At 37.5% G+C, this 27875-nt stretch overlaps 1 protein-coding gene across 3 annotated transcripts in view; it reads left to right on the top strand.

Annotated features, from left to right (window-relative positions):
* The window catches only part of DOCK4 (dedicator of cytokinesis 4), a 235345-nt gene that overhangs the window by 97753 nt on the left and 109717 nt on the right, over positions 1-27875 (top strand). For all 3 annotated transcript variants that reach the window (XM_082050185.1, XM_082050186.1, XM_082050187.1), the window contains exons 9-12: positions 13754-13835; positions 14433-14493; positions 16418-16550; positions 18066-18154. In XM_082050185.1, coding sequence (XP_081906311.1) covers positions 13754-13835; positions 14433-14493; positions 16418-16550; positions 18066-18154 — 365 coding nt within the window. The remainder of the gene's footprint in view (positions 1-13753; positions 13836-14432; positions 14494-16417; positions 16551-18065; positions 18155-27875) is intronic.

The raw sequence follows: 27875 nt of genomic DNA on the forward strand, positions 1-27875 counted from the left end.
CAACTGTTGTTAGAGTATTAGCTGCTAAATACCAACACTTCATTCTGGCCTGCACTTTGGATGTTAGTCACCAAAACATGGTTTACTGTCATTTCTGGGACTTCAGTGTGCATCAGGGCACATCTTTTGTGTTTACTCCAGTGAATGGTGCAGCAGGTGATAGATTTAGGAGAGAGCTTCAGACCTTGACAGAAAACAATTTGGGTGTTATGGATTGCTGAAAACGAGGTTATGGCAGTAGTGGTGGCATGAAAGCAAATGGATTGGATTTCACGTTCACATGAAAGCACAAATTCTAGAGCTGTTTGTCACATGCTTGCTGTGATCTGACCTTCAGTTATTGATCGCTGACTCTAGTGTCTGTTTGCAGCTGCTTTATTATGTGTGAACTTCCTCATCCTGTTACTGGCAAACCTTGAAGAATGTGTTGTCGTGAATCCAAAGTGCCTTCTAGGGCATGGGGGGAATGAGAAGATGAACTTTGTGAAGGTAGTTTACAACCATCTGCAAAACAAACACATGCACACTCCCAAAAGAAGAAAAAACACAAGAAAAAACCCTCACAAAAAGCAGAGACCTCTCAACGTGTTGAAAAAGCTGAAACCAAGAGAGTTTTCATAATAACGAATATAAGGTATATCTATATCACAAAATGAACTCTGGAAACAGAGGTGTGCCAGCTGGAGATTTACATGGTCTTTCTGGACTAGACCTGGAAGTGGTGTAACGATGTTATCACAGAGTCAAACCAAAGGTAGTTGGTCTTGGTGCACAACAGTATGGTATGATGTATAGTTTTTTATTCATTACAAATGGGTGGGATATTTCAGAGGTCTTTAGGGCCCTGGCAGATGCATACATGAAATGATCAGCCTCCCTCAGAAACAGGATATATGAGAAGAGACAATGTCCACACTCCCCTGCTACTGCAGTTCTCACCCTGCAACGATGCTGAAGCCCACTGGCAATAATGGAGATGTGAAACCTGGATACACTGACTCTTCTACTCATTTCTGGGGAAAGTGCAGGTTAAAAGCTGTGTGTGACAACACCTTAAGGTCTGTCACAAACTTGCTGTGTTGTTTGTCTATTGGTTGCCTAAGTCATTAGGCAACTACTACTTGTGGTCTAGTAGAAAAATGCAGAGTGCAATGACCTTGTGTTCTGATGCTCCACTTTATCTGCTTTATGAATCTATTGTAATGTGTGGTCATTTATGAGATTTGTGAAGTTTTGAGATTTTTCTGTTCCTAAGAAATAATCAGTAGTTTCTGTTCTATAAAGCTGGAATATGAAGGTGCTTAGATTCCCAGCATTTAGAGTACTGTGGTAATTTGCATTGGGGATATCTTCTCTTACTAGCACAAAAATTAGTGAGATGAACCTTTTCCTGATGTTAGATCACACTTACAAAGTCACTAGTATGTACTTCAATAGATGACACAGTTACTGGTTTTGTAGTGGCAGATTTTCAGAGAAATAAAAGACAGCTGAGCATAGTATGTGCTTTCTCCCCCAACGAGGTCATATCACTTACTGAATACAGCAGTCTGCAACAATGATGACCTTAGTGTAGCCAGAAGGCCCATTTACACTGAAACTCTAAGAACATCAATCCTTTCATCAAACATATATTGATTTTTTAATTTTTTTTTTTTAAATCAGATCCTGGAAAGATTTCACTTATCGGCTTTTAATAGAATCAGCCTAACAAATTGCAAGGGACAAAGTAACAACTTAGCTGTTTCCCAGACAATGTGCGTTATTCACTGAGACTCTGTTAACTTTATTTGTTGCCCCAAGAATATTCTGCTTTTACAAAAAAACAAAACCTCAAAGAATATATTTGGCAGATGACTGTAGTCAAAAATTCAAATATCCCAATGTCTTCTGAAATATCTGCCTTTCCAATGTAAGTACTGTAAGACCATATTTGTATACCTTATTTTTGTAGCACATTGTTGTCCAGAGATCTTCCCTGTTTTTTTTAAGAGAATTTTGAGAATATCAATAGCACTGGGCAGTGTATCATGAGAAGGGGAATGAGGGTTTTAAACCTGCTACCTGCACTTGTTCAGTTCAGATTGCAGACCCTGTTCTTGGCACTGATGAGTGTGCATAAGAATGCTGCATCATCTCCTGCCCAAAGTCCCAGTTGCTTTGCTGACCTTTACATTTATGTAGTGTTTGTGCCTCTCTGTTTCTACTGCTATAGAAATTGTTTTTCTTAAATCCGCAATGTGACACACAGATTTTGTGTAGCAGTCTCTTTTCTAAACCATTTTCTTAATGTTATATTTTTTCCAAATAGCAATGCTGTTAATAGAACAATTTCGAGGCAACACTTCAGAAAGACTGCAGTAAGATTTTCTTTAATTGATGCACACTTTGTGTCTGTGTCAATATGATATGAATATCTTATCACAAATGATTGATGCCTCTGGCCCCATCTGTGCGAGGAGCAGAGATAAGTTGCCATGCTAATCCTCCTTTTCCTTTCACCTTGAACAACCTTGTTTGTAACTATCATATTGCCCTCAAATGAGCACAGATTCTTAAACAGCACAGAGGAATCGGCTGTTTATCCAAGACGGATGAAAGCAAACTTCATTTTCTATTTTGTGAGCTTTTGTTTATGTGTTTAATGATTGTGTAAACTCCAGACCATATCAAAGAAGATTACCCTTGCTTCGTTGTATTCTCAACCTCACCTTTTTAGTGACATTCAGACATATCATTAATCTTTTTATGCCTTTCTTCTTTCAGTTTTGCTGTTACTTTAATCCGTTAAATTACTTGCCAAAAAGCTGAAATCCATGTTTTTTTCGTAAAAATATTTACTACTTTGGGTTCTATTTTTTTTTTTTAAAGCCACAATGGCAGTTTTTCTCCCTTTAAGAAACAAACATTTCTTCTCCCCTCCCCTTATTCTATGCAAATCTTGAAGGATTTTTGTATAGTAAGAGAATGTTTAAAGACTTTTTGCAACCTTCATCAGCATCTTTAAACCCGAGATCTGCTCTGCTCTAGCAGAGCTCGAAGAACCTGACTTTTAATCATTCTTCTAACAAAAGTTTACACAACTGACTATTCTTAACAGTCAGAACAAGAGCAAGTGTGAGCTTGGATGGCTCTTGGATCAAGCTGATAATACCTTTCCATTACCCAGAAGGCTCACTACTGAGAACCCAGGATGTCATTCTTTGATGATATCCCTGTGGCCTCTCTTGAGAGAGATTTCAAAGACTCAGTATTAATTTAAGTGTGTAAGTAGCTTACACTTGAGTTTTAATATCTAGTTTATTTAGGATCAGTCCTCCAGACAACAGCACTCTAAATGCAGGATACTTGGATAGTTAATTTTTTTGTTGCTTTTAAACAATGTCAAGCACTAGACCACAAAGCAGATGGAGAATATATTTGCAAAGCCACAGGGTGTGTATTCAGTGCAAGACTACGGAAGTTATTACAAAAGTACAGGAGAGGAATCCTTTATAGTTGGCTCTCTGGCTAATGAAGAATATGTTGCATGCTGTTGTGAGGAACAGTTCATTAATTGTAGTAATTTGGAACTTCAGGATAAGTAAAGACAAGTGGTAAAGTGTTGTAGAATGGCAGTTACTAACTCACAGAGGTGGAGAATGGAGAACAGTGTGTAAAGAACTGTATTTCTGTGTAGACCCAAATGACCCAGCTCTCTTTCTGTCCTGCCTTTATGTGCTACTTACATGTAATCACAAAATCACAGAATGGTTGAGGTTGGAAAAGGAACTCTAGAAGTCATCTGATCTAACCCCCCTAATGTGGTTGGCCAGGACCATGTCCAGATGGCTTTTAAATGTCTCCAAGGATAGAGACTCCACAACCTCCTTGGACAAGCTCTGCCAGTGCTCAGATGCCCTCACAGTAAAGAAATAGTTTCCTGATACTTGGAAGGAACCTCCTGTGCTTCAGTTTGTGCCCATTGCCTCTGGCTCTGTCACTGGGCACCACTGAAAAGAGCCTGGTTCCATCCTTTTTGCATCCTCCCTTCAGGTATTTGTATAAATCAATAAGATCTTCTCTGAGCCTTCTCCTCTCCAGGGTAAACAGTCCCAGCTCTCTCAGCCTTTCCCTTCAGTCCCTTAATCATCTTCACAGCCCTTTTTGGACTCTCTCTGCTATGTTCATGTCTGTTTGTACTGGGGAGGCCAGCGTGGGACACAGTACTCCAGGTGTAGTGTAACCAACGTGAGTACAGGGGAGAAGGATCACCATTCTCAGCCTTTTGGCAAAAATTTGTCTAATGCAGCTTGGGATACCATTGGCCTGCTTTGCCACAAGGGCACATTGCTGGCTCATGTTCCACTTGGTGTCCACCAGGATGCCCAGGTCCTTTTCTGCCAAGCTGCTTTCCAGGTGCGTGGGACTGTTCCCCCCGGCCAGGTGTAGAACTTTGCATTTCTCCTGGTTGAACCTCAGATTTCTGTCAACCCATTTCTCCAGCCTTTTGAGATCCCTCTGGATGGCAGCCCAAATCTCTGGTGTATCAGGAACTTCTCTCAGCTTTGTGTCATCAGCAAACTTGCTGAGAGTCCACTGGGCCCCATCATCCAGATTATTAATGAAGGCATTAAACGGGACTGGAGCCACTATTGACCCCTGAGTACACTGCTAGGTACTGGCCTCCAACTGGGTTTTGTGCCACTGATCATTACCATCTGGGTCCAGACATTCAGGCAGTTTTCAAGCCACCTTGCTGTCTGTGCATTCAGCCCGTACATCAACAGCTTCTCTGGGAGGATTTATGGGAGACAATGTCAAAGGCCTTACTGAGGTCCAGACAGACAGTGTCCACTTCTCTCATCTACCAGGCCAGTCATTTCATTGTAGAAGTTTATCAACTTGGTCAAGAAATTTTGGTTGAGAAACACTTGCTAACTAATTTCAATTTCTTTAAGATTCTTTTCATATCAGGATTATCAAGCATGTGTTTCATGCTAGAAATGTTATTTTGGGCTGATTTTGTTGTGTACAGTATGTGTGTCTGTTCTTCCTTTCCATATCCTTTCCAGGCTCTTGATTATTTCATTCTAATGTTAAAGCAGAGAATGAATTAAGTTTGGTAATGGTAGATTTGGAAATAATTTTAGATGGTGCAATGTATTTCAGATACAAAAGCTGGACTGAGAGATAGAATGAGTTTTTATCTACGTGCATACCTGCACGCACATAAGTTGATGTTCAGATTTTTTGCTCCTGTATGTAGAATATATGATTGTTCAGTATTTAATATTTGTGTTTCTGAATGCCATGGAAATTAAGAGACTTTATTAATAAATAACTCTGCATAAAGAGAGGGGTTTGTTTCTACCATTATCTAGGAGAATGAATATCATTCTCAGGAAAAAAGTGTGTGTTTTCCAGTTGTCTAAGGATATATTTTAACTGCATCTCAGACTAAGTTACCTGATTTCAATAGCATAGGATTGCTGGGAGGAGTGAATGCTGACTAGAGAGGCAGAGTTCAGACTAGACTTTATTTTTGTTTTTTCAGCAACATAGAATTTTTGTGAAGAAAAAATGTATGTATCTGAAAGTGTGCTCAGTACAATGCTATATTAGATACTATACTCAATCTAAGTGCTCCATATAATTTTTCATCTATTATTAGGTGACAGGTTACTCTGACTTTTCCCCCGAAATACTATCTTTTTTAAATTTGTGTAACCTTTATTAATGCTGTTTCTTGGAATTTAGTACTCGGATACTTCGCATTATCCATGGATGATTCTGTGGATGAATTTTGTCTGGAAGTAGTCTTGAATCCTGACTTTCTGCATGCAGATGTGCCTGCTACGCAGGGCAGGGATTTGAGCTAAAGGAGCTTGCAGGGTTTCTGGTAAGAATGAGCAATCCAGGGGAACCAGAAGCAATGAACTAGCTCAGGGTTACCTTTCCTTTATAATATTTCCACAAAAGCATAATCTGCATTTCCACTGGATCCCCGCACGGGGTGGCTCAGTGTTACTTTCAATTTCCTGTGCAGTGTGCACAAAAATATCTCATGTTGCACAGTATTAAAACTGTACCACAGCAAATTAGACAAAATCAATGCATATATAACTATACCTCATAGATGCAGGAGAGATGAAACGTCTTGGCTTTTCTGCCTAGCAGACTCTTATTTTAAGAGTCATCTGTTCTGGATCAGTCACTTTTTACTCTCTTTTGTCCCTCCTTAGGAAAAGGTAAACCAAAACCAGCCTGGTTTTATTTACTTCCTATTCATTCAGTAGGTAGTCCTTACTTTAGCAGGGGGGTTGAAACACCTCAAATGAAATGTAAAGGCCACTTTGGCAAGAGAGCAGTCACTGCTCGATTAACACATTTGGAATAAAAATACCTCTTTAGATGAGTAGCATGGTATGTACATTTGTGAATGTGGTTGCTAATTTTTTTTTTTTAATTTATGTCATCCTTTATATTGATATATATGTATATATATATGTACACAATAAATAAGCAGGCTTAATTGTTTCATTATTAGCTTTGTTTAAGACAAAGCACATGATAATTTGCCCTTATGGACAAGAATGTATTTGATGTGATTGTAATTGGAAATAAATACAGGGTTATAAAGCGTAGCTTAAAAGAGAAGCCTGAAATTCCAGAAACTTTGAAAGGTTCCCTTCAGAAAACATGCCTCATTTTTTCCAGTTATTCATGTGAGCAGAAAGATTCCTACGTGCAGGAATATAGTCAGGACATATATAGTCAGTCAGCCTTTTCTTGGCATGAGTAGTGAAGCAGTAAAAGTCATAGGGCTTCTCTGCTTGGATCCTAGATGAGGAGAAATTCTGGAGTAGGAGTCATCAGAGGAGATTAACAAAAAAGTTATTTCTTGGTCCCAGTAAGTCTGGAAATGTGAAGGACGTGCCTCAAGTGAATAATACTTTTTCCTTGAGAATTCTGACTTGAACTGCCTGCTCTGGAGTTCCTCCACATCAGAGGTAAGAACACTAAAGTGCTGGCCCACTCGGTGTGCCCTATTAATTGCATTTCCATTTGTTGTTTTACAAAACAAGAGAGTTTTGAAAATAAAGTAAATGACATGCTTACTGTAACTACTAGCTGGATCCGTAAAGTATTCAACATACACTAATCGAACATTGGAACTTGAGCCTCATAGGTACTCCATGAATGTTCTGGCTAGTTACCTTACAGGAGGAAGATTTTCATTTATTTATTTATTTATTTTTATCTGACTCTGGTTTTGGCCTGAAAACTCATGTTCTCGATTTAGAAACTCTTCACAGGAACATACCATGACCAATGAGAAACTTCAAAATCAGTAAGCTGGTATCTTACAAATATTTCTGTAGCTCTGTCCTCATTCTCCCTGGTACCTATAAATATTTGAATTTTTTTCAGCTTTCAGTTATCAATAGCAAAATTGTATTTTATTTAGTCATCACAAATAATTATTTTTTTGTTGTTGCTTAGTTTTAAATCCTCTTCAACAGTATAAGCAGATATGATTTATGTAGTGGGAAGAATGTGTATGAAAGAATGTTTGGCACAGCTGCGTCCTCGAACGTTTTGGCCTTATAGTAGTAATAAATGTATTTTCTGCAGATTTATATTGCCCTTCGTTGCCAGGTGATCAAAAGGGTTTGTCCTGGCTTTAAGAGCCTCTAGATGTTTTAATAATACTTTTTACTAATCATTCATTTAATCTGACTTTGTGCAGTGCCGTGTAATTTGCTGTCATTAATGAGACATTTTTGATTAATTGCTCTTTAAATACTGGCCGTTCTTGAATAGCAAGAGAATAACATTTTGCTTCAGGGTAGCGTTCCAAGTATTTTTTGCAGAACTGGCATTTCAACAAGCCCATTTGCATTGGCCTGACTGCCCAGACTGGCCTGTTCAGCATTTGTACAGGAGCTGCTGCATGTGAATTTGCAGCAAAATAACCACATTTGTGGATACGTAAAATGAAGTAGATATGGTAGGAATGAGTTTCTAAAAAAAGGCACAAGTGTAGTTTAGCAAGAAAATGCTTTTGAAATGTTTTGATTTTATATTCTATGGGAAGACAGAGCCTGGTTTTAATCATGTCTTTCAAATGCCCTCAAATTAACAAGTACAGATATGGTATTCCCAGGTGTTGAGAGTATGTTAGAAATCAGTTGTATTTCATAATGTAGCTCAGTTTCTCTCACAAAAACCCACATTCAGTGAAACAAACGTACCTACCTATCTACTGTTTAAAAGATTCTTTCTCAAACATGATGTACTTGCCGTTGTTGGAGTAAGGGTTGTGCTAGCTTGTGTAGATCCTTGCTCTGATCTTGTGTACACAGATGCTTTTTTTAAAGCAAACTAACCAACCCAAGCAAGAGGAACCTGTGGTATCCATTAAGTCTCTCGTGTGCTTTAACAAATAACCCTCTTCGTTCATATTGTAAAAACTGGAAAGTAACAGGAGAAATAATTGGTTTTGATTGCCATGATGAAAGCGCTGCAAGGGGTGTGACCTGTCTTGTAGCTGGTGGAGCTTAGATGGTTATGTTCAGAAAGGAATGTGGTATTAGAATACGGATATGTGCACCAGAAATGGCATATTTCTGACAGATTTAGGTAATGAATGACATATATTCAACACTAGTGGTTTTCTGGTGGCTTTACAGATCATCTTATGGAGAAAACGGTGCAGTCACACTTACTGCTGCCACAAGGTTTGGGCACAAAAGGAGACAGACTTGCTCCCCTAAATGGTGTTGAATAAATAGGAGTCCAGGTGGTGTCGGAGGGAGGGGATTTTCTTAAATGCTTTTGTTTCCCTTCATTTTTTACACAATTCCTCTTGCTCTCTTCAAGGTCAATTTCTATCTTTGGGGAGAGATACAGCAAATCTGCTTGTATCCATGCTGTTACTTCAGTCAGTGACTAGGATAATAATCAAGACTGTAATTCAGCTTAAAGTATCTGTAGGTCTGTGCACTGATAATGCTGTGCTGCAAAATGTTGATCTGTGGTGGCAGAGTAAGCTCACAACAAGCTCCAGCTTCTGGTGCTTGTTGTTTCTTTAGTTGTAAATACCTGCTGATACAATCCAGCCTGCTGTCTGTCTTTTAAAACTGTATTGTCATATTTTGGCTCCTGTGGTACCTCATGAAGAAGAAGTTAAAATTAATGTTTCCTAAGTAACTTGTTATTCTTTCCAAGAAATATGTAACACTGCTTCTCAGTTAAAATGAAGATGCAAATATCCAAAACAATGTAAGGTATGTTCATAAAAATTGGGCTTCAAAGTATAAAGCCTGCATCAGAAAATGTTTTTCTTCTCCATCCTCCATGTTGTCAGCATGGTGAGGAGAGAGGAGGATAAGCTTCAGTATAACATCATAATATCGTTCTGTTTGATTTATTTTTGTCAGTGTTAACGCTTTGATCTTTATCTGAAATTGACTGCAATCTATTTTTATAGTACTATCTTCCTTTTTTTCTCCCCCTTTGCTCATTGCTACTTATTTTACAGTTAGAAATTTAGGTATGGTTTTCATAAGTGCCTAAGAGAGTTAAAATACAGGGGCTGACTTACTGTGGAACAGCTTGTACTGCTAAGTCATGTTTTTCTCTGATTAAGAATGTATTTTTAAGGCTTTATTAATTAACATATGACATGTTGTACTACGTTTCTCTACATTTCACCACTAGGTATGAGGGTAATATTTTGCATCTGATCTTGGTTTTATGAAGTCAATGAGCCTTTAGCTGTAAATGAAGTCAATTCAGATTCAAGTTCTTAATGAACGCCCATTAATGGTGTTCTGGAATGTGATACACTTGAGCTGGTGAATTATGTGGCAGTGTTCTCTTATTGTTTCTCATTGTTTGCTTTAGAAATCACTGTAACTTATATTTAGGTAGAGAGAATTTATAAAGATGTCTGAAAGTGAAGCTATACCGAGAACTATTTGATGATATAGCTTTAGCACAAGAATATGCCATGTGGTATAAATCTGTCTGGTTCTTTTTTGATAGTGTGTTTGTAAATCATAGAGCAAGCAATCTGTCTAGACTGGTAACATGTGACTGGTAACATTTTCCTGCTAATACTAAGGAAATAGGGGTCACTTATGAAAATAGAACAGTTTGTGGCCATGTTTCTTTTAAATGTGTGCGTTAAGCCTGCAGATTTGGAACACATTGTTACTTCGCTAATACATAGGAAGTTACAGTACAAAAATCCCTTGTTGACCTTCTTAAATTAATCTCTCCAGCATTAGTTATTTCCTTATTTTCAGTGGGAAGACAGCAGAGTTTAAATGTGTAGAGCATGTTTAAGTGGTGAGATTTGTGCTCATAAAAAATCCATCGCAGTCTGAACTAGAATCAAATAATCTTAATACAAAGGAAAGGTATTTCTGCTTTGGGGTACCGCTGTGTGTATTTGCCATGTGTATGTATGTGTAACTGACTGCTGAGAAGATTGCTGTGCAGTAAGATAGTAGCCCTGGGTTTAACCCTCTGGAGTTTTTGCTGCTCTTTGAAGCCAAGCTTTCAGATCTTGGGGATTCTGTCTCTGTTTTGTTTTAGGAAGGCTGTTTGCTTTCCTCAACCATTTTCTAACCTGTTTGTCTCTACACAAATCTTTGAAATGCTATATAAATACACATGCTCTCTGTACTTAGAAATAACAGTGCCATTTTTCCTCATAATCTTGCAAGTCTGTTGGTAATGTTGGAAGATAACTGTTTTAATCTGAGCTGTAACTGGTGCTGTGATACGTTTCAAGAAAAAAAAAATTATCAAAGCACTGCACAAGGATTAATATTTTTTTTATTATTTATTGTTTTCAGTTTGCCTTTTTCATTGCTACTGCATCCCATGCTTCAGTCAAACAAAATTTCAAATTCAAATGAGGAAATCAGATCTGCATAACCATTACATGTCTGCTGCAATCGGTGCATTTCTTTGTGGCATGACAGGAGTCCTTGGCTTTTAATTGTGTTGTGAATCATAATCTCATGGTCTGTGAGTGTAAGCAGAGCTTGAAATTTTCATATCATAGTGGATAGTGAGTAGGAAGCTTTCAAAAGATATGCCTTTGTTTCTGGAGAATGTAAGCTTCTATAAATACAGAATACACTCGCAGTTAAATTCAGTATTTGCAGTTCATAAGTAAACTATGAAGGTAGGTTATCCACAGCAAGCCAGTTTCTTGTTGGTTCAAAGAAAGATACCATTTGACATGTCTAGTGGTTGCTTCAAAGACAAAAGATGCAGTGAAATGATGATGTATTATTTTTAAATAGTTCTACAGACTGAGGATAAGGTGGTGAAATTCAGAATCACCTTTTATTGGCCAAATTTGTATTGATGCACCCCAAAGCACTGCAGGCTTCAGTGCACAGGAGCTGTATTGTTACTGCTGGAACAGAGTCTTTTTTCTCTTTATTCAATTTTGCATGGTGCCCAACATAGTGGGGTCCTAAAGCTTTAGCTGCTTTGGTAATATAAATAATCATTCTTGCTCAATGTACAATAACTTGGTGTGAGACAAAGCTCTGCACTTTTTTTTTTTTACTGTGTTTTCCAGTATTGCAAATGAGCTAAATCTAAATGAAAGGGCAGAATTATTTTGAAAACCATTTTTAAATCAACAGCAAAATACCAGCTTGTTTCTCTGTAAAAATATACTCACATAAACAGTCTTTAAAACTCCATTTTAAAGTTTCCATGGAGACCTAAGCTGCAGAAGTTGACTGTATCATAAAACATGAATGTTCCTCAGAAAATAGCTTTTTCATGCACTTTGAGGTATTTGAGTTCAACTCTACTATTCTTAGGTTCTGCCTTTTATGCCGTCTGATAAAGAAGCTGCATAGCTAAGGATTGGACTAATGTTTTCAAAGAGTAACAATGAACAACTCCGAGTGTTTGTACGTTCAGCCTGGATAGCTGGCACATAAAAAAGAATAAAGTATTCGCCAGATGAAGCTCTTAAGAATTGTGCTCTTGAGTGTAGCAGTGTTCTGGGCACCATCAACAAGAATGTAGCCAGTTGCTTAAGGGAAGCGATTATCCCCTTCTGCTCAGTGTTGGTTAGACCACGCCAGCTTTGGGTCCTCCAGTACAAGATCAATATTACTGAACTGAAGTGAGTTCAGCAGAAGGCTGAACATTGTTTGTGGACTGGAGCTCTTGCCCTGGGAGGTCTGGCTGAGGCTTTGGGGGGAGAAGAAGCGGTTTTGAGGAGAGCTAAGTCACCTGCCTGTACCTACAAAAGGATCAATGGTGTATGGTGGGATAACTAGAGACAAGGGATATAAATTGGAACAAGAGAAGGTCCATCTGGACATACGGAAAAAAAATGAGGACAGTTAGTGAAAAGGCTTTTCCAGAGTGGCTGCGTGGTCTCCATAACATGAAGGTTTTCAAGATCTGAATGGCTAAAGCCCTGAGCAAGCTAATCTGCCCTACAGCTGACCCTGCTTTGGGCAGGAGGTTGGATTTAGAGGCCTTTTCAGGTCCCTTTCAATGAGAATGGTTCTGTGAATCGTTCTGTGATCAATCCAGATTTTCTACAAGGCAAATGCTGCTGAAATAAAGATTGAATTAGTCTCTATTGAGCTGGATCTTATCCAGCATACTCCTAGTGATTTTCCAGTGGTATTTTGAAAAGCTTTGGATGGCGTAGAGCAGAGCTAAACCACGTTTAGCCTCAGGGATAAGCAGAAGAGGCGGGTGCAGCTGAGGAAAACCTAGTTGCACTTTGGCAATTTTGTTTCCGATTTGGGCATAAAAGGGCATCCAGACTCAAATGGCCAGCTGGCTGGGGGTGAAAGAGTGAAAAGAAACATATATAACAGTTGCAAATTCTTTTCTTTTCCCATCTTCCACATATCTCCCTGCAGAAATATGATTATTACCCCTTGTCCTATCGTTACATTTCCTGTGAGGCTGTATCTTGGAGAAAATTATCCAAAGCATGGGCAGTTTCTTTTTTCATAGACTTAACATGCCTGAATGGCTTAGTTTGCTCAGAGATTAGATGAGACCCATAATGGACCTACTGTCAAATAGGACTGTTTCAAAAAGCAATTTTGCTTTCAATGTGGTCTTATAACCTCTTCTATTCTCAAACAAGAACTCTCTGCGTCTGCTTACTAGCTGTATTAGTACTTATATCAGCTGAAGCACTTAACACCCCACAGTAGGTGGCAAAACAGAATTCCAAAAATGAAGTTTGCCGTGCTGGAACTTCCAGGACTCTTATAAGAATGCTGAAATTGGTGTACTCTAGTGAGAGATTTTGATAAAGTTAAGTAGGAAAAATGTCCCTTAAGATCATCTGCCTATCCATGAAAAATAATGTTGATTGAATACAAGCGTGGCAATGTTGACATTTGTTTAGCAAAAATAAATACCAAAATGCGACACGTCTAATTTCACTTCTGGGATAAATGGATTTTATTGCTTGCACCTCTCTTTGTAGCAGGATATTCAAAATCATTCTTCTAAATGACAACCACTCTTCTATTTTGTGTTGAGCTTTCAGTAATTTTTTAGGTGATTAAGTAAATCAACACCCTTCACTAGTCTCCTTTTTTCTTTTTTATTGATACAGTTGAGACTTTTAGAAATAAATTGTTTAATTCTTTTATATCTTGAGGAAGGTTACATCTAGAAATAAGATCAAAATGAAATATATTTTGCTGCAGTGTTGTTCAACATATCTGTCATATTTGTTTTCTTACAGTGAAAGATTTTTTTTAAGACTGAATAGAAATGGTTTGCCAAAATGTCCAGAAAAGCCTGAAAGACACTGTTCTCTCTTTGTGGTGAGTTCTTCCTATTCTTAATCTTTGTTGGAAAATAGAAGTTGAATGACACTGTTATTCTGTGGTTCACTTGCAACTGCTCTCTTAAGTTTTTACATTGTTATGAACATCAATTTAAAAGGCTGGTTAAAGTGTGTTGCTAGAACACTGAAGCTGAATGTTTTCTGGTGATAAGTGGACACTCTCCTCAACTTTCATGTGGGTGTATGTGCCAGTGTTTCCCCCTGCAACAAGGACCAGTTAATTTTCCTCCTCGTGCATTTTACACCCAAAAGATTGTTTATGTAGCATGCTCTGTACTTTCAGAATATTAGGAATTGCACAAATGCTCTGCTGTTGTTTAAGGCATGCAGCAAGTGTCCTCCCACTGATTTTACTGCATTACAGCATATTCTAACCCATGATATTTTAGAACAGTTGATTTGAGTGCATCACCACCAATTTAAAGTGTTAAAGGCATAATTTGTCAGTATTCTATTAATGAACTCGCTGTTCCTTTATCACTGTCACTGGACATTGAAAGCAGTGTGTAAAGATCTCTTTGAATGTCACATTTTAAGCAGGAATCAGAAATAATGAGGTTCTGATCTCATGCAGGATTTGGGTAGCAGTGAACTCAGGAAGGACATCTATATCACTGTGCACATTATCCGAATAGGTAGGTGTAATCATCTGTGAGTAGATAACTTGCATTTGTTACACTTGTTAACATTGTTGTTATATGACAGTAAACAAAAGAAAACTGCTTGGGGTTAGCTTTGGGATTTGTTAGATTAGCTAGGCCTCTGAATAATTTTTTTGAAAACAAAATGCCCGGGTTTTGATGGAAAAATTGCTTTGGATTTCTCAGCATTGTTTTGTTTTATTTTTCAAGTGTACTGCTGAGTTTAGATGCAGGACATTTTGTTACTATAATAAAGCAAAATAACAGTGTAAAATATGAACTGTCTTAAGATGATGGAGTTGTCATTGGAAAGTCCATTCTTGTTCCAAAGAGAATAATTTCAAGCACCTTTTGTTCATAGAAAAACTTACCTGGAAATTTAATGTACCTAATTGGTATATCTGAAATTGTTCAGATTAATTGTGTTCTCCTTGAACCCTTTAAAAGGAGGAGATGGAAGCAAGTTGAGCAAGTCTAATAATAATTTTGATCCACAATGCTATAAGCAGATACCAAATCCTTTAGAACAAAGTGGAAGAGAAGAAAAGTGTACCTTTGTGTTAGGTGTTTATTTTAAGAAGTTATCCTCTGGATTGTACTGATGTGAAACAACAATCTTCAGGTCTGTTTCTGTTCTCTTATAGATAGTGTTTTCTCTGTAAAGTGCCTCTATAGTTGTATCAGTTCAGTACTAAATATAACTTTTCTTTCTATTTTTGAAAGGTATTTTGGTTTGAAATGTAGTGGCTCTAACTTGTGCTAATTTCAGAAACAACTTGTTACGAAGTAAACACTATTTTACAGCTTTGAGGAATAATTTTTCCTTGAATTTTCATGCTGTTTCAGTGTTTCAACAGAATATTAAAGTATAGTGGTTTGGTTTTATTGGCAAGGATTGGGGAAAAGTATGGTAAACTCTGTAATGCAAGTATATTTGGTAAGAATGAATGCTTTAAAGAAGAATAAGGAGTAGAATTTTTCCAACTGTATGGTTTTCAAATATATTTTCAGTCAAGTTTATAAACGAACCACTGCAATATTAAAAAGTTAAAATAAGATTTATATGCTGCGTGGTGTGAAAATGAACAATTACTTTTCTAGCTGCTGTGATGCATAGGAATATTTGGAGGAGGCATTGCCCCGCAGCGACTGTAACCATAGACTTCTCTTGTCAGACAATAAGACTTGGTGGGAAAGATACATAGCTGCCAGTGCACAATTGAATGAAATGGTGAGAAAGAGGGCAGTTTCGAATGCCAGGAGCAGAGCTATAAGGTGGATCAATTGTATTTGTATAAAAAAGAAAGGACTAGGAAAAATATTCTGTTTCAAATCTGTTTTCCTCGGCTGCCGTCTTTCTTTCCTTATCATAAATTGTTCTTCTGCCCTTTGTCATCTTTCCTTCCTGTGTTTCATCTCTACCTGATTTTTCTGCAGCTGGTTGATTATCCCCTTGCTAGCCAGTTGCCTGTTTGGAAGCACCAGTTGATTACTGAATTGGAAAGGCTCAGTCACAACATCTCTTGTATAAATTTTGAGTGGCAACAACCACAGTGTAATAATTCTTATTGGACAGCAAATGTTGAACACTCCACTGTGCCTGACCTCTAAACTTAATCTGGTGATGTCATGATTGTACTATTGCTTCTATCAGAAAATGATGTTTGAGCGGGATTCATAAGAAGAGGAGCAGAACCTCTGCTCTGAGACCTTTCAAGATCACCACATATGTAGTGGACTTGTTATCCTAACGTAGGATCAAGACGGACCAGAATTGCCATGAATATACTTGACATCATCTACTCAAACCTGTCACCATACTAAGCTGGATTCCTCTCTGCCTCTCTTCTGTGGTTTTATGAGAGACAGTTCCCTGGATTATGTATCAAATATGTGTGTTTTTTTTTCTTTTTGGCAGGACGGATGGGAGCTGGAGAAAAGAAAAATGCCTGCAACGTACAATATAGACGGCCCTTTGGCTGTGCAGTCCTCAGTATTGCAGATTTGCTGGCAGGAGATTCTAAAGATGACCTCGTTTTAAAAGTATACATGTAAGGAATGCTTTTTTTCTTAATTTTTATAAGTATCTTATAGTCAGTTTGCAACAGAAGCAGTGGTGTTAAATGCAGTGTGAGTAAACAGCTGTAGCTTGTTATGTTCAAAAGAGTGTAGTAGCTCTTGTAATTTTAGATGTAATTTTTTTTTTTTTGTCACAGTTTGGAAATTTTGGCTAATTCTACAGACGTGTTTATAAAGTGGGTTAATGTTAAAGATAAAGGTTGCATCATTTTAGATCTCTGTGTATTTTCCACATCCTTATAAGAGCTTGCTCTCTTTTTATGCCTGCATGAAGTGCTTTTAAGACTTGTTTAAATGCTCTGTACTGTCTAGGCAGACAGTGGAAGTACTTCATAACTACAGAAAAAAGCAGGCAGACTATCTTTTTGTGAAATAAGGCAATTCTATAATGGGAATAGCAAAAATGTAAAAGGCAGTTAGTGCTGGAAAATGAAAAATGGAAAATAGATTTTAAAATGACTGATTGATAATATAGTGGATTTTAGCTGATGGTAATTGGAAGAAAGTTCAATTTGCTAGTTGTAGCAACACAGTGCATATAATTTCCTGCTGATCTTTGACTTTATAGTAAGAATGTTTTTGTGGAGTGGTCTGTTCTAACTACGTAAACCTGGGACACATTGTTGTGCACATGAGGAAATTCTGCCCCTCCCAGGGTTAGCTCTCAAATCTTAAAGACACTGTGTGTCTTTCAGGCAGCATTTTTCCTCTCCTCTTACCCTTCTGTGCTGAATTAGAGCTGCTGGAATCAGTGCTGCAGAAAAGCAATTTAGTGTGACAGTGGACACGTGAGCTGGCTCTTATTTAGACTCCCAGGTCACTAAAGTACGTGTTTGCTGTTGCTTAACAAATTGTTAGATTTGTCTGCCTGTTATGTTTTTTTCACTCTTGCCTACTTTTTAATAACAGAAACAATGGAAGAAGAAATATCACTCAAAACCAGATTTGATGCTAAGACTAACTCCTGTCTAAACCATGAAAAACAAACCTTAGAACAATGGTCAGTTTTTCCTTATGGAAAAGCAGCTCTTTAAATGTAATTTGCTCTTTCACTGACTACCTCCTGAAGACCACATCCTGTTTTAAATAACTTTGAAGTGTACAGCACAGATTTTTCTGTCTGCTAAGACTGTTTCTGAGTCCTGTGTCTTCTGTTGGGTGTCACAAGATAGATTTCTGTGTGGCTTAGTGCTGAAGGGTCGATCTATACAAATGACAAACTTGGTCATGGCTGAGTTCCTGGGCATAATTGCTCATATCTTTCTCCCACCTTTGGCATGTGAAGCAGGTGTTTCCATGATGCCTTTCTCAAGTGGTAAGAGCACTCTCAGCCTTTCCATTGAGACAGGCAGTTTCATGGGGCTTTACCAGCTTCTAGTGTGTTATAAGTTTCATGAACAAGATGATTCGTTTAGAGATATGTGGTGAAGTTGCTCTGAAAAGCTTGCGTTCTTGTTTCAGCGTTAAGATAGTTATCATTTTTCTAGGTGCAACACAGAGAGTGATTGGTATCAGATCCATGAAAATATCATTAAAAAGCTGAATGCACGTTACAACCTGACAGGCTCTAATGCAGGTGAGTAAGTTGTCACATTTCTCTTTGCATTCTTAGTGTTTTCTTAATTTGAAAATGAAGTGGTTCTATTTCAGGACTAATGTCTATGAAAATATTTTTTCACATAGATTTTGCTTTCAAGTGCACTTTTAAGAAAAAAAAAGTCACAGACTTTTCTTCAAGGAACTATGTAATGCAAACTTTTATTCTGTGCTGAGGACCTACCATTTGCTGTGGATTTCTGTTCTCATGTTGGAGCTGATCAAATTATTGATCTCTGTTGCCTGACATTTCTGCTTCACATTTTCATTAGGGATATAGAATTTGCCGTTGACATCTTATATTAAACTTCAGTTAATAAATGAACTGGGAGCTATCAGGGTGCTGTGCATCCCTGTTGGTAGCTCTGTGTTCCAGCTGAGCTGAGAGTTGATATTTAAGAACTTACCAATAGTCCTCCATAGTCAGCCTTATGTCACTGTAACTGCCATAAAAACAAATTCAGGGGTGAGTCTTAAGAAATGGGAGACAACTGACCTTTGTTATTGTGAGATGGTGGTTTGACCCATAGGAGATGTGGAATTTGCTTTTTTGTTTCTCTTTTATTACCTACTTGTTAACTTTTTCTGAATGCTCTCATCCAGGGACACAGTCAAACTTTAAATGAAATCTGAAATGGAAGCTTCTGAGTCTATTGTCCTTGTACTCAGATATCGCTTTGTCCCTGTGAAATGTTAATTAGTTGAAATAGATCTATAGAAAAATGTCATATGAACTCATTTTCCAGATTGTACTATAATTGTAATCCCTTTCATGTAGTAGACTTCATGCTTCTTTAACTTGATTTCAAGCATGATGATTATGTTGAAAATGTATGTTAAACAATCTTCAGTGGATCACCAGGAAGCAAATAAAAGCTCTTGTTATTTGTCAAGAATGAAGTTAGGATTAGAACTGGTTATATTTATATTATTTTCACATATAGAATGTGACCACATATATACATATATTTAAGGTTTAGAATGTCATACATCTTATTGGGCAATAGATACAGAAATCATGTTGTGAAAATACAAGAGCACATTACTGAGTCAGTATAATGTTTGGCTTCTTAAATATGTTAAACATTAATGAAGAACAACATTCCTCTGGTCATTCTGACTGTCCACACAATGCCTGCTTACACTGTGATAAATCAGTTACCCTGTTTCATTCTCATGAAATAAGAGTTCACAGTTAAATACCCAGTTGTCCTAGGAGACACTAGATAAATTTGAATACTCTTAATTATGCAAATATTCAACATGAAAGGCATGTGGGACCTTTTCTTTTTGAGGTTACAGGGGCTGGAAACTAAAGCTCGGAAATTGAAGATCAGTTAGATTTTGAAAACTGTTGTCGGGGGAGGGAAGCGAAGTAAAAAGGGCAGCACAGAATTCTGGTAGCACATGTGGAGGTTGGAGAGGGAAGGAGGAAGCAAGCTGTAATGCCACTTTGAGTACTGACCAACTGAAAAATAAACTATGAAAGGCTGTTTACATTGCACATGTGAAATTTGGTCTTCCCTGATTGCTTAACAGCTTGAAAAGCCACTTGCAAGGCTTTAGGAATATGTTCAGATACTTCTGCTGACACCTCATGGAAAATATTGTTGTTACACTAGTTTTTATTTTTCCTTTGCTGTCTTTTTCTGTAATAGTATTGAATGTCTGGTTCTGAAGCCTTATTAGCCTTGTCTGCCACCTTATAGTTGTCAAAAAATGAGAAAATCTTGCATTACAGGAGACATGGGTCTTTTTTCTCTCTTAAGATCTGTTGTAAGTATGAGCCAAATGTAGGAAAACTTGAATTTTTGGTTTTCATAGTACTTGCCCTTTCCACATAACGTTAAAAAGAGTTAAAAAAGGAAACACAGTAAACAAGTAACAGCAAATATTCTTCCAACTATTGTCTGTCCTTTAGGCTTGTTCCCTCTTCACATTCTGTCCTATACAGTTTCTTTCAGCTCAGAGGATTTTCACACAAAGTCTTTCGTTTCCACAAATTATCTCCCACTTATGAAATAGTCTATCAGATAATCTCTAATATTCTTCAGGAAAACAAAACCAAACCAAAACCAACCAAACAACAGCAACAACAAAAATAAACTAAACAAACCAACCAACCAAACCTCTTCAAGTTTTCTGGAGAAAACTAAAAAGGAACTCAAAATGCAGTTTCAGTGTCTTGCATGTAAAACATATGTTTCCAGACTATAGCATTTGTATATAGCATTCAAACCCCCACTCCCAAAAAAGTGCTTCAACTCATGACACTTTTTAAGTACAGAATCCTCTTGCATCTTATTCTCAGTATATATCTAAAAGAGATCAAATAAAGGCAAATGACTTTTACTTGTTATTACAGCCCATACAGAAGCAGGGGATGGGTGTTCATCCCCTTTCCTATTCTCAGTGGATGTAGGAATGGAAGGACTCAGTCTCACAGATAATTTACCATCGTTTTCTAGAGTGGGAACTGAAAGGTATATTCTGCATGAATTTCCAGCAAAACAAAGACTAGAGTAGCAGGCAGTGGATCAAATTCCCATTCACCTTTAGTCTTTGCAGCTGGTGTCAGGTATCAGCTCACTGGATACCTGGTAGGCCAGTGTAGGAAATCAAACCGCTAATGAAAAGGCCAAAAAGGCCTTGGCTGCATTTAGTAGCATTGTTATTCCTTATGTTGAATTTGTAGTATTTGTAGAGTAACTACTATTAGATCTACGTCAGAGTTGTTAAACTCTTTTTCACTGGGGGCCACATCAGCCTCGCAGTTGCCTTCAAAGGGCCAAATGTAATTTTAGGACTGTAGGAGCAGTTACATTTATACAGTCCTAAAATTACATTTGTCCCTTTGAAGGCAACCGTGAGGCTGATGTGGCCCCCAGTAAAAATGAGTTTGATACTCCCAAGCTAATTATTAAGCAAACTACATTGCAGTAATATCTGGAGAGGTGCTGGCTTTATTTTTCCTATGTTTTTTCTTAGAATTAGAAGCTAGTTACTTTGTTTTAAAAAGCAAAAACCTGTGGAAAAATGAATATTCTTGCATAGAGATCACACCTCATTATATCAGTCTTACAAGGAAAATAACACATTTCTACTTCTGTATCTGCAGGAGCAAAGATTAGTGAAATGTATACTACTGATATAGAAAACTGTTACTGGCTTATCTCAAACCATGTAAAATCATACTTTATCCCCATATAGTATATTTTAGATAGTGAAACCTAGCCAAAGTCATCACTTTCATGTCAAAGCTTGGGCTTCTGCTAAATGCCAAAATCTCCTTGTAGGGTTTGCAGTGTGGGTCATAGTTGAAGATCTTATTCTTTGGATCTGCCTGTGAAACTATACTCTGGACCTTTCTCGGTTTACAATAAACAAATAGTATTGGATGTGGGCTGCTTTTCTCTTTAATAAAGCAGGCACTAATGCACAAAGTGCCTTGTAAACTGTTATCGATCATATAATAGCTGCTTCATTTGACTACAGAATTACTGTGCCATGAGTGAACCTGTTGATTTTTAAAATGGTTTGACGTGCATTTTAGGACAAGGGGCAAGAGAGCAAGGCCAAATCTGATTGTCATTAAACATGGTTATATACAAAAATAAATAAGAAACGGAGAATGCAACTCCAATTGTATATACTTATGCAAAGTTAAGGATTTTTTTTTTTTCCCCGATTTTCAATATGGGTTTATCATGTGCAACTTCATATCCCTGCCTATGATACGACCTTTTTTTTTTTCCTTCAGTTCTTTAGGCATTTAAAAGTTGAAATGTAGTTATTTTTAATACAGCACTTAACGAGGTAAAGCATGTCTAGTAATTGCAACAGTCTTTTATGTCTAGTGTTTGGAGCAGTCCTTTGGGCACTGAAGGTAGAGGGTTCTTGTCCACAAAAATTGCCCACTTATGACTGTGAGCAAATTAAGCAGTGATGGTTCTTACTGCAGTCCCTACTTCAAAGCCATCAGCATCTTCAGAGTACCTCCTTAGGCACAAGATCTTTCTGTGGGCACCTAAAGCTCAGGTAGTTTTCATCTCCACCACTGCTTGAAGGTGAGAAGGAGGTGGGTGGCTGGGTGCACCCAGGACACTTGCACTGTCAGGATACAGGTGTGCTAAATTTTGCTTCCTGAGCACTAGGCTGAAAAAAATGCTGGAGATGATTGCTGTGACTCTCATAGCCCTGCTGTTTCAGGGTTCACTGGGTTCAGCATAGAAATTACATACCGCAGTGTTTGAGACATTCTTCAAAGACAGAAAATGTCTTGGTTCAGACTCTGATTTGCAAAAGGATTTTCAGTCTGTCTCACATGTCCCAGATGAGCATGCTAATCGCTTGGCTTCTCAGACTTCCCTGCAGCAACTATTCAACTTCGTATACAATCAGAAAATATTCATTATACCATAGGGAAAGTGAAAGTGCCTCTGAAGCCTACCAAGTAGCACATGATTTTCCTAAGTGTGATCTGTATTCATGTCATCTTAGCAAATCCTACAGAGGAGAGATTTAAACCTCGATCTCATGTTACATGTGAATAGTCTCCCCAATGAGTTATATTATTAAAAGCGTATTTAAAAAAATGAAAAATGCACTACAACTTTGTCTTTCTTCGCCCTCCTTTCAGAAGAAAGACTGGATAGCTTAGTTTTAGCCTGGATCCAAATCCAAGTTTTGGACTCCTGTGTGGATTGCACAAAAGTAGTGACTGTAGTGGGAGGGTCTTTTCTGTGCCATTATTTTGGAATGCTCTGATCAACTAGACGAGTGATGTAACCTAATTGCATGTTTACTGAATGCAGTGTGGTGTATTCTGTGGTAGCAGTGCCAAACCTACATTGCAGCTCCACTGGAAACACTGTTAATTATACATTAATTTTAATTGATGAGTGGGCCTTAAGCTGTAGAGGAAACACATTCAAAATGGTGTGATTTCTCTTGCTGGTCTTGGCTTGGCCATGATCTATTCCTTTTGGTGACAGGGTCAATATTTTAGCTATTGCATAGGGGGGTCAAAATACAGCTCTTGAAAAATCTGGGTAAATAACATCTTCTTGCATGCAGCTTAGCTCATTTAGAGAAAAAAAGAATTTACTATATTATATCTAGTAGTTGGCAGGAACATGGTTTTTTAAATATGGTAGAGGCAAAACCTGAATTGGGAGGCTGTTTTTAAGACAAATCCAGGCTGTGGTTTGATTTTTAAAAGATCGTCTTAAGTCCGTCAGCCACAAACTGTTAATTTGTTTCTTTAAAAGATGAAGATGCACTAATAGGTTTTTCAAATGAATAGTTTACTGCCTGTAATAAATTCAGACTTGTTTCCATGTACCTGTGCAAAAATCTGCAGACAGAGGGTCATCCAACCAGAAGTAGACTGGTCAATAAATGGGCAACTGCACGATGCACTGATTGAAGCATCGGGGATTCAAAGCCCATGTTGTTGATAGATGTTTGGCAAGAATCCCATCATAAGGAGGGAAAAACTGTCAGGGGGGAAACTTATTCATCAAATCATATAGTAAGTTAGGTTAGAAGGATCCTCAAAAAGTTATGTGGTCCAACACCAGTTCAAAGAGGAATCAACTTCAAAGTGGAATCTAATTTTTTTTGAAGTTCAGTGAGGTTGCTCATTCAAAGGCAGATTTCATGACACTGCTATCATTTTCATTTAACCAGACAAAAGCAAGTTTCATAAAGCAAGCATCTGTGGTTTTAGGGAGCTATTGTTACCTTATATGTGGGTTTTTTTCCCCAGTGTACATGTCAGTTGGTACTAAATCTCAGTCTGGCTCAGTGGCTGTATGAGAGTCTGATGGGAAAGATGAGTTAAACCAACCCAATGCACGAGCTCATCTGACAAGATGCAGGTTCTGAGACAAGTGTGGCAATGGTGGCATTTGGATAGAAACACTGGTGTGTGCTTTGGGGCACTATGTGACTTCTTAGACCTATTTACCTGCATTCAACAGCCTCTTGGCCCTCTAATAATATATTTTCTCTATGGTTACCATTAAACAGCGAGAAACAAACAAACAAAAAAACAGGTGGAAAACCTGTTTTGGCTTTTGTATCTCCTATTTTATAGAAGCAATGCAATGGAGAAACTTCTTTGAGGGTGCCAGAGCACTGGAACAGGCTGCGCAGAGAGGCTGTGGAGTCTCCTTCTCTGGAGACATTCAAAACCCACCTGGACACATACCTGTGTGATCTGCTCTGGGTGAACCTGCTTTAGCAGGTGGGTTGGACTAGATGATCTCCAGAGGTCCCTTCCAGCCCCAACCATTCTGTGTTTCTTGTCAGCAGGGTTCACAGATGTGTCAGTGATGTCTCAAATGCATTTTGTGTCCACATATCACTAACATTTAAAGAGCAAGTACGTTTGTTTAATTACTCTAGTTCTGTGACAGTTCATTAACCTGTCAGTTTTAATCTTTGTTACGTTTTGTGACAAGGAGATTGTGTATTCCATTTTGATGTGTTTAAGAATTAGATGTCACTGAAGGCTGCTATTTGAAATACTTTCAAAATAACAATAGTGCTCATATGTGCTTCACTAAGTACACAATGAATTAAGGCATTCCTTTTTGTTATCAACAAATACTAAAGCTGAAAGATTAAATATGGAGAGAATTTTGCACATAAATTGTTGTTCAAGATCATCTGGCCCTTAATATAAAAAAAATCCTTAAAGGTCGCAGACTTACAGACCAGTCACATGTATAAAAATGTAAAAACAGCAGTTGAAGCTTGTATTGTTGTCTGTGAAAGTTCTGGCTTTACCATAGGGGTTTCAAAAATCAAGTTCAAGGTAGACTTTTGATCTAGTTAACTGTAAGTGTCCTACATAGACTGTGATTTGTAGACTGTGCTGGACATAAGGGCTCTAATAAAGGTAAATTCATACTATGCACTTGGGTGTTGCTAAAGGACTTGTTTCTAGAGAAGAATGAAAAATGTGCCGTCATCATACTGTCAAGGGTATCTTGTATCCAGTAGACACTAATGACTTGCTGTTTGCCTCAGTACTTCAATTATGCATATGATTGAAATGGCATCCAATTTAAACACAGAAATTCTGAACTAAGGCTACATAATGAGAATAGCTGGCTTATATTTCCATCTGAGAGTTGGGTTATGTTTAAGCAGTGAGGTTTTTATAAGCCTTTTCAAAAAAGTCGTTCTGCTCATTACTATTCAGTACTGTTGTTGACTTCATTTACTTTATCTACCGAAAGAATAAAAACTCTTAAGACTCCTTCAAATGATAAATAATAGAATATATATGCATGATCTTAGCTCCTTTAAGCGTTATGTTTACAAATTCATTATGAATGTTACCTGGGCTTTTCTGGTGGTGGGGATTTGGTTTTTTTAACACTCTCTTTAGGTCCCAGTTAAACATTTACTGTTTCTTTATTTGAAATAAGACACAATTGGAGTGCCAGTAGCTAACAGTGATGTGAAAGCTATTTACATGGCAAAGCTGCACTTCATGAAGGAGAAAATAACAGGTGTTTCCCTGGAACCTTTTATCTGTAATTTGTACTAGAAGCGAAATAAAATGCTTATAATTGTAAAATCGTGTATTTTGTGCAGTGCCTAATATTCTACATAATGAATCAGTATGTAAAAATTTAATTTTAGAAGTTTTTGAGCAAGATAATTCGCCTTACAATGTGACAATGTAGCACAGAAATGGGTATTGACGTGTGAGTATCGTTAATAGAAAAAGGACGTCAGTGGGCATACTAAAGTAAGAACTGGAGAAATTATTGCTGATATCTCTGTTGTCTGTATAAGGAGTTTAGACTAGATAGTCACTTGGCCTTCTGGTCCTTTAACCTTCATCGTGTGGTGATTGCGTCAAGAAATACTTGAAGCTCTACCACCTCCTCTGTGAAGAAATTCCAAGCCAGTTTTCTTGTGATATATAATGTTGTTTGCATTTAAATGTTTATGTTCCATGTGAAGAAAAACAACCAACCAACCAACCAGCATTCTACACTTGAGGGCAGTTCTGACAAAAGCCTTAAGTACAAGAGCTCATTTAATTCATGAGCTCCAAGAAAATTGTCAAAATTTTGCAAAGGCTGTTTTTCTTGCATTTTTACTGAGCTGAAAAACCATAACTTCAAGCTGAGGAGAAGAGAAAGAGTTTGTAGTTTCCTTTGATAATTCAAAGTGATCGCAATCAAGTCTTTAACAAGGCCAGTGAGGATTGAATCTACCTCTCCTTTTTTTTCCTCTCTGTTTCCAGACTGTAGTTTGTGGGATTTAAAACATAGATTTTGCTGTGGCCAAATTGCACAAGATTTATACAATTATTTTCCCTAGATCTCATTAAATCAATAAATCATTTGTTTGCCAATAACATTGTGGAAACCTACTGGTTTTATCTTTGCAGTGATAATTTGACCACTTAAAATACTACCAGAAATTGAAACACCTGTATGCTTTCAGATCACTTTAACACCCTTAGGCAGCTTTATTTGGACAGATGCCTTATTTTATTACCTTTCTTAAAATACAAACATTGCTGAATAGTATTCCGTCCAAGTTATATTTTGGGGTTTTCTTTTTCCTGTCATCTTCCTGAGCAGCTGCTAGGCATTTTCTTCTCAATATGATCTAGGATTCTCTGCCGCCAAGAGACAGAAGCTAAATGTAAATGCTTTCCCCTCCCCCCAGAAGCTCAAATGCAAATAAGCAGTCTGTAAGTGTAATGAACAGTTAGTTGCCTTTTGTCATAACTAAATGCAGGAATCAATAATGCAGTATAAAAGCTGTTTAAAGGTAAAATGACCGATCTAACAAAAATGTGAAATGCTGACTCAGCAACTTGTCATTTTTTGGTATTCTCTTTCATCTGCATGTTAAAAAATAATCTGCGGTGACCTATGGTAGAATTTAATTGTGAGAAATTTCATGTGCTTGCAAAATAAATAAGAGGAGATCTGTTTGCAGTACCGCAGAGTTTTGTAGTAATACTTTAAAAACTGGAGTAAATAAAGAATAATGGCTAACACAAGAGGTTTTAATTACCACTAGGGAGGTAATTGTAATGTTTTCTGATGGGACAAAGCCACACTATGTACCTAATTAAAGAAAATGTGCCAGTCCTTCAGAGACTGGATAATCATTTTCATTGTTTTAATGTTCTAGAAATGAAAAATTCATAGTTATGAAGTTTTGGATAGATTCTGGATCTCGTAGATGGTATAATGATCATATTGGCCACAGTCAGATGCAGTGTATGGTGGCATGTTGCAGTTATCTTTGCTTTGTTTGTGCACAGCTGTTCCAGCAGGAATGCTTTGTTTTTTTCCAAAGCTGATCATTTTATTGTCTAGTGCATGAAATGAGATGAGAAAGAACTGATGTTGAAATACATTATCAGAGTGGAATTAAATTAAAGGACATTTGTTTTATTACAGAGAAAGGTATTCGTGTTTCCATAGGAGAAATGTGAATGAATTACCTTTTTATCTACTTATACAAAAAGAACATCTGCATTCTTTTGTTTGCATTGCTTTTCTTTGAGTGTCTTCTCCATCGCTCCCAGACTGGCTGCTGACCAAAGTCTTTGGAAGCCTGTTCCACCTTGACCCTGTCTCTTCACTGTCTGGCGATTAAACCTTCCTTTCTACAATTGGACCAGTAACATTTTGTTTCTGCCCCTTACTTTC

The sequence above is a fragment of the Streptopelia decaocto genome, assembly GCF_964273445.1.
Source record: "Streptopelia decaocto genome assembly, chromosome: 1".
Classification (NCBI taxonomy): Eukaryota; Metazoa; Chordata; class Aves; order Columbiformes; family Columbidae; genus Streptopelia; species Streptopelia decaocto.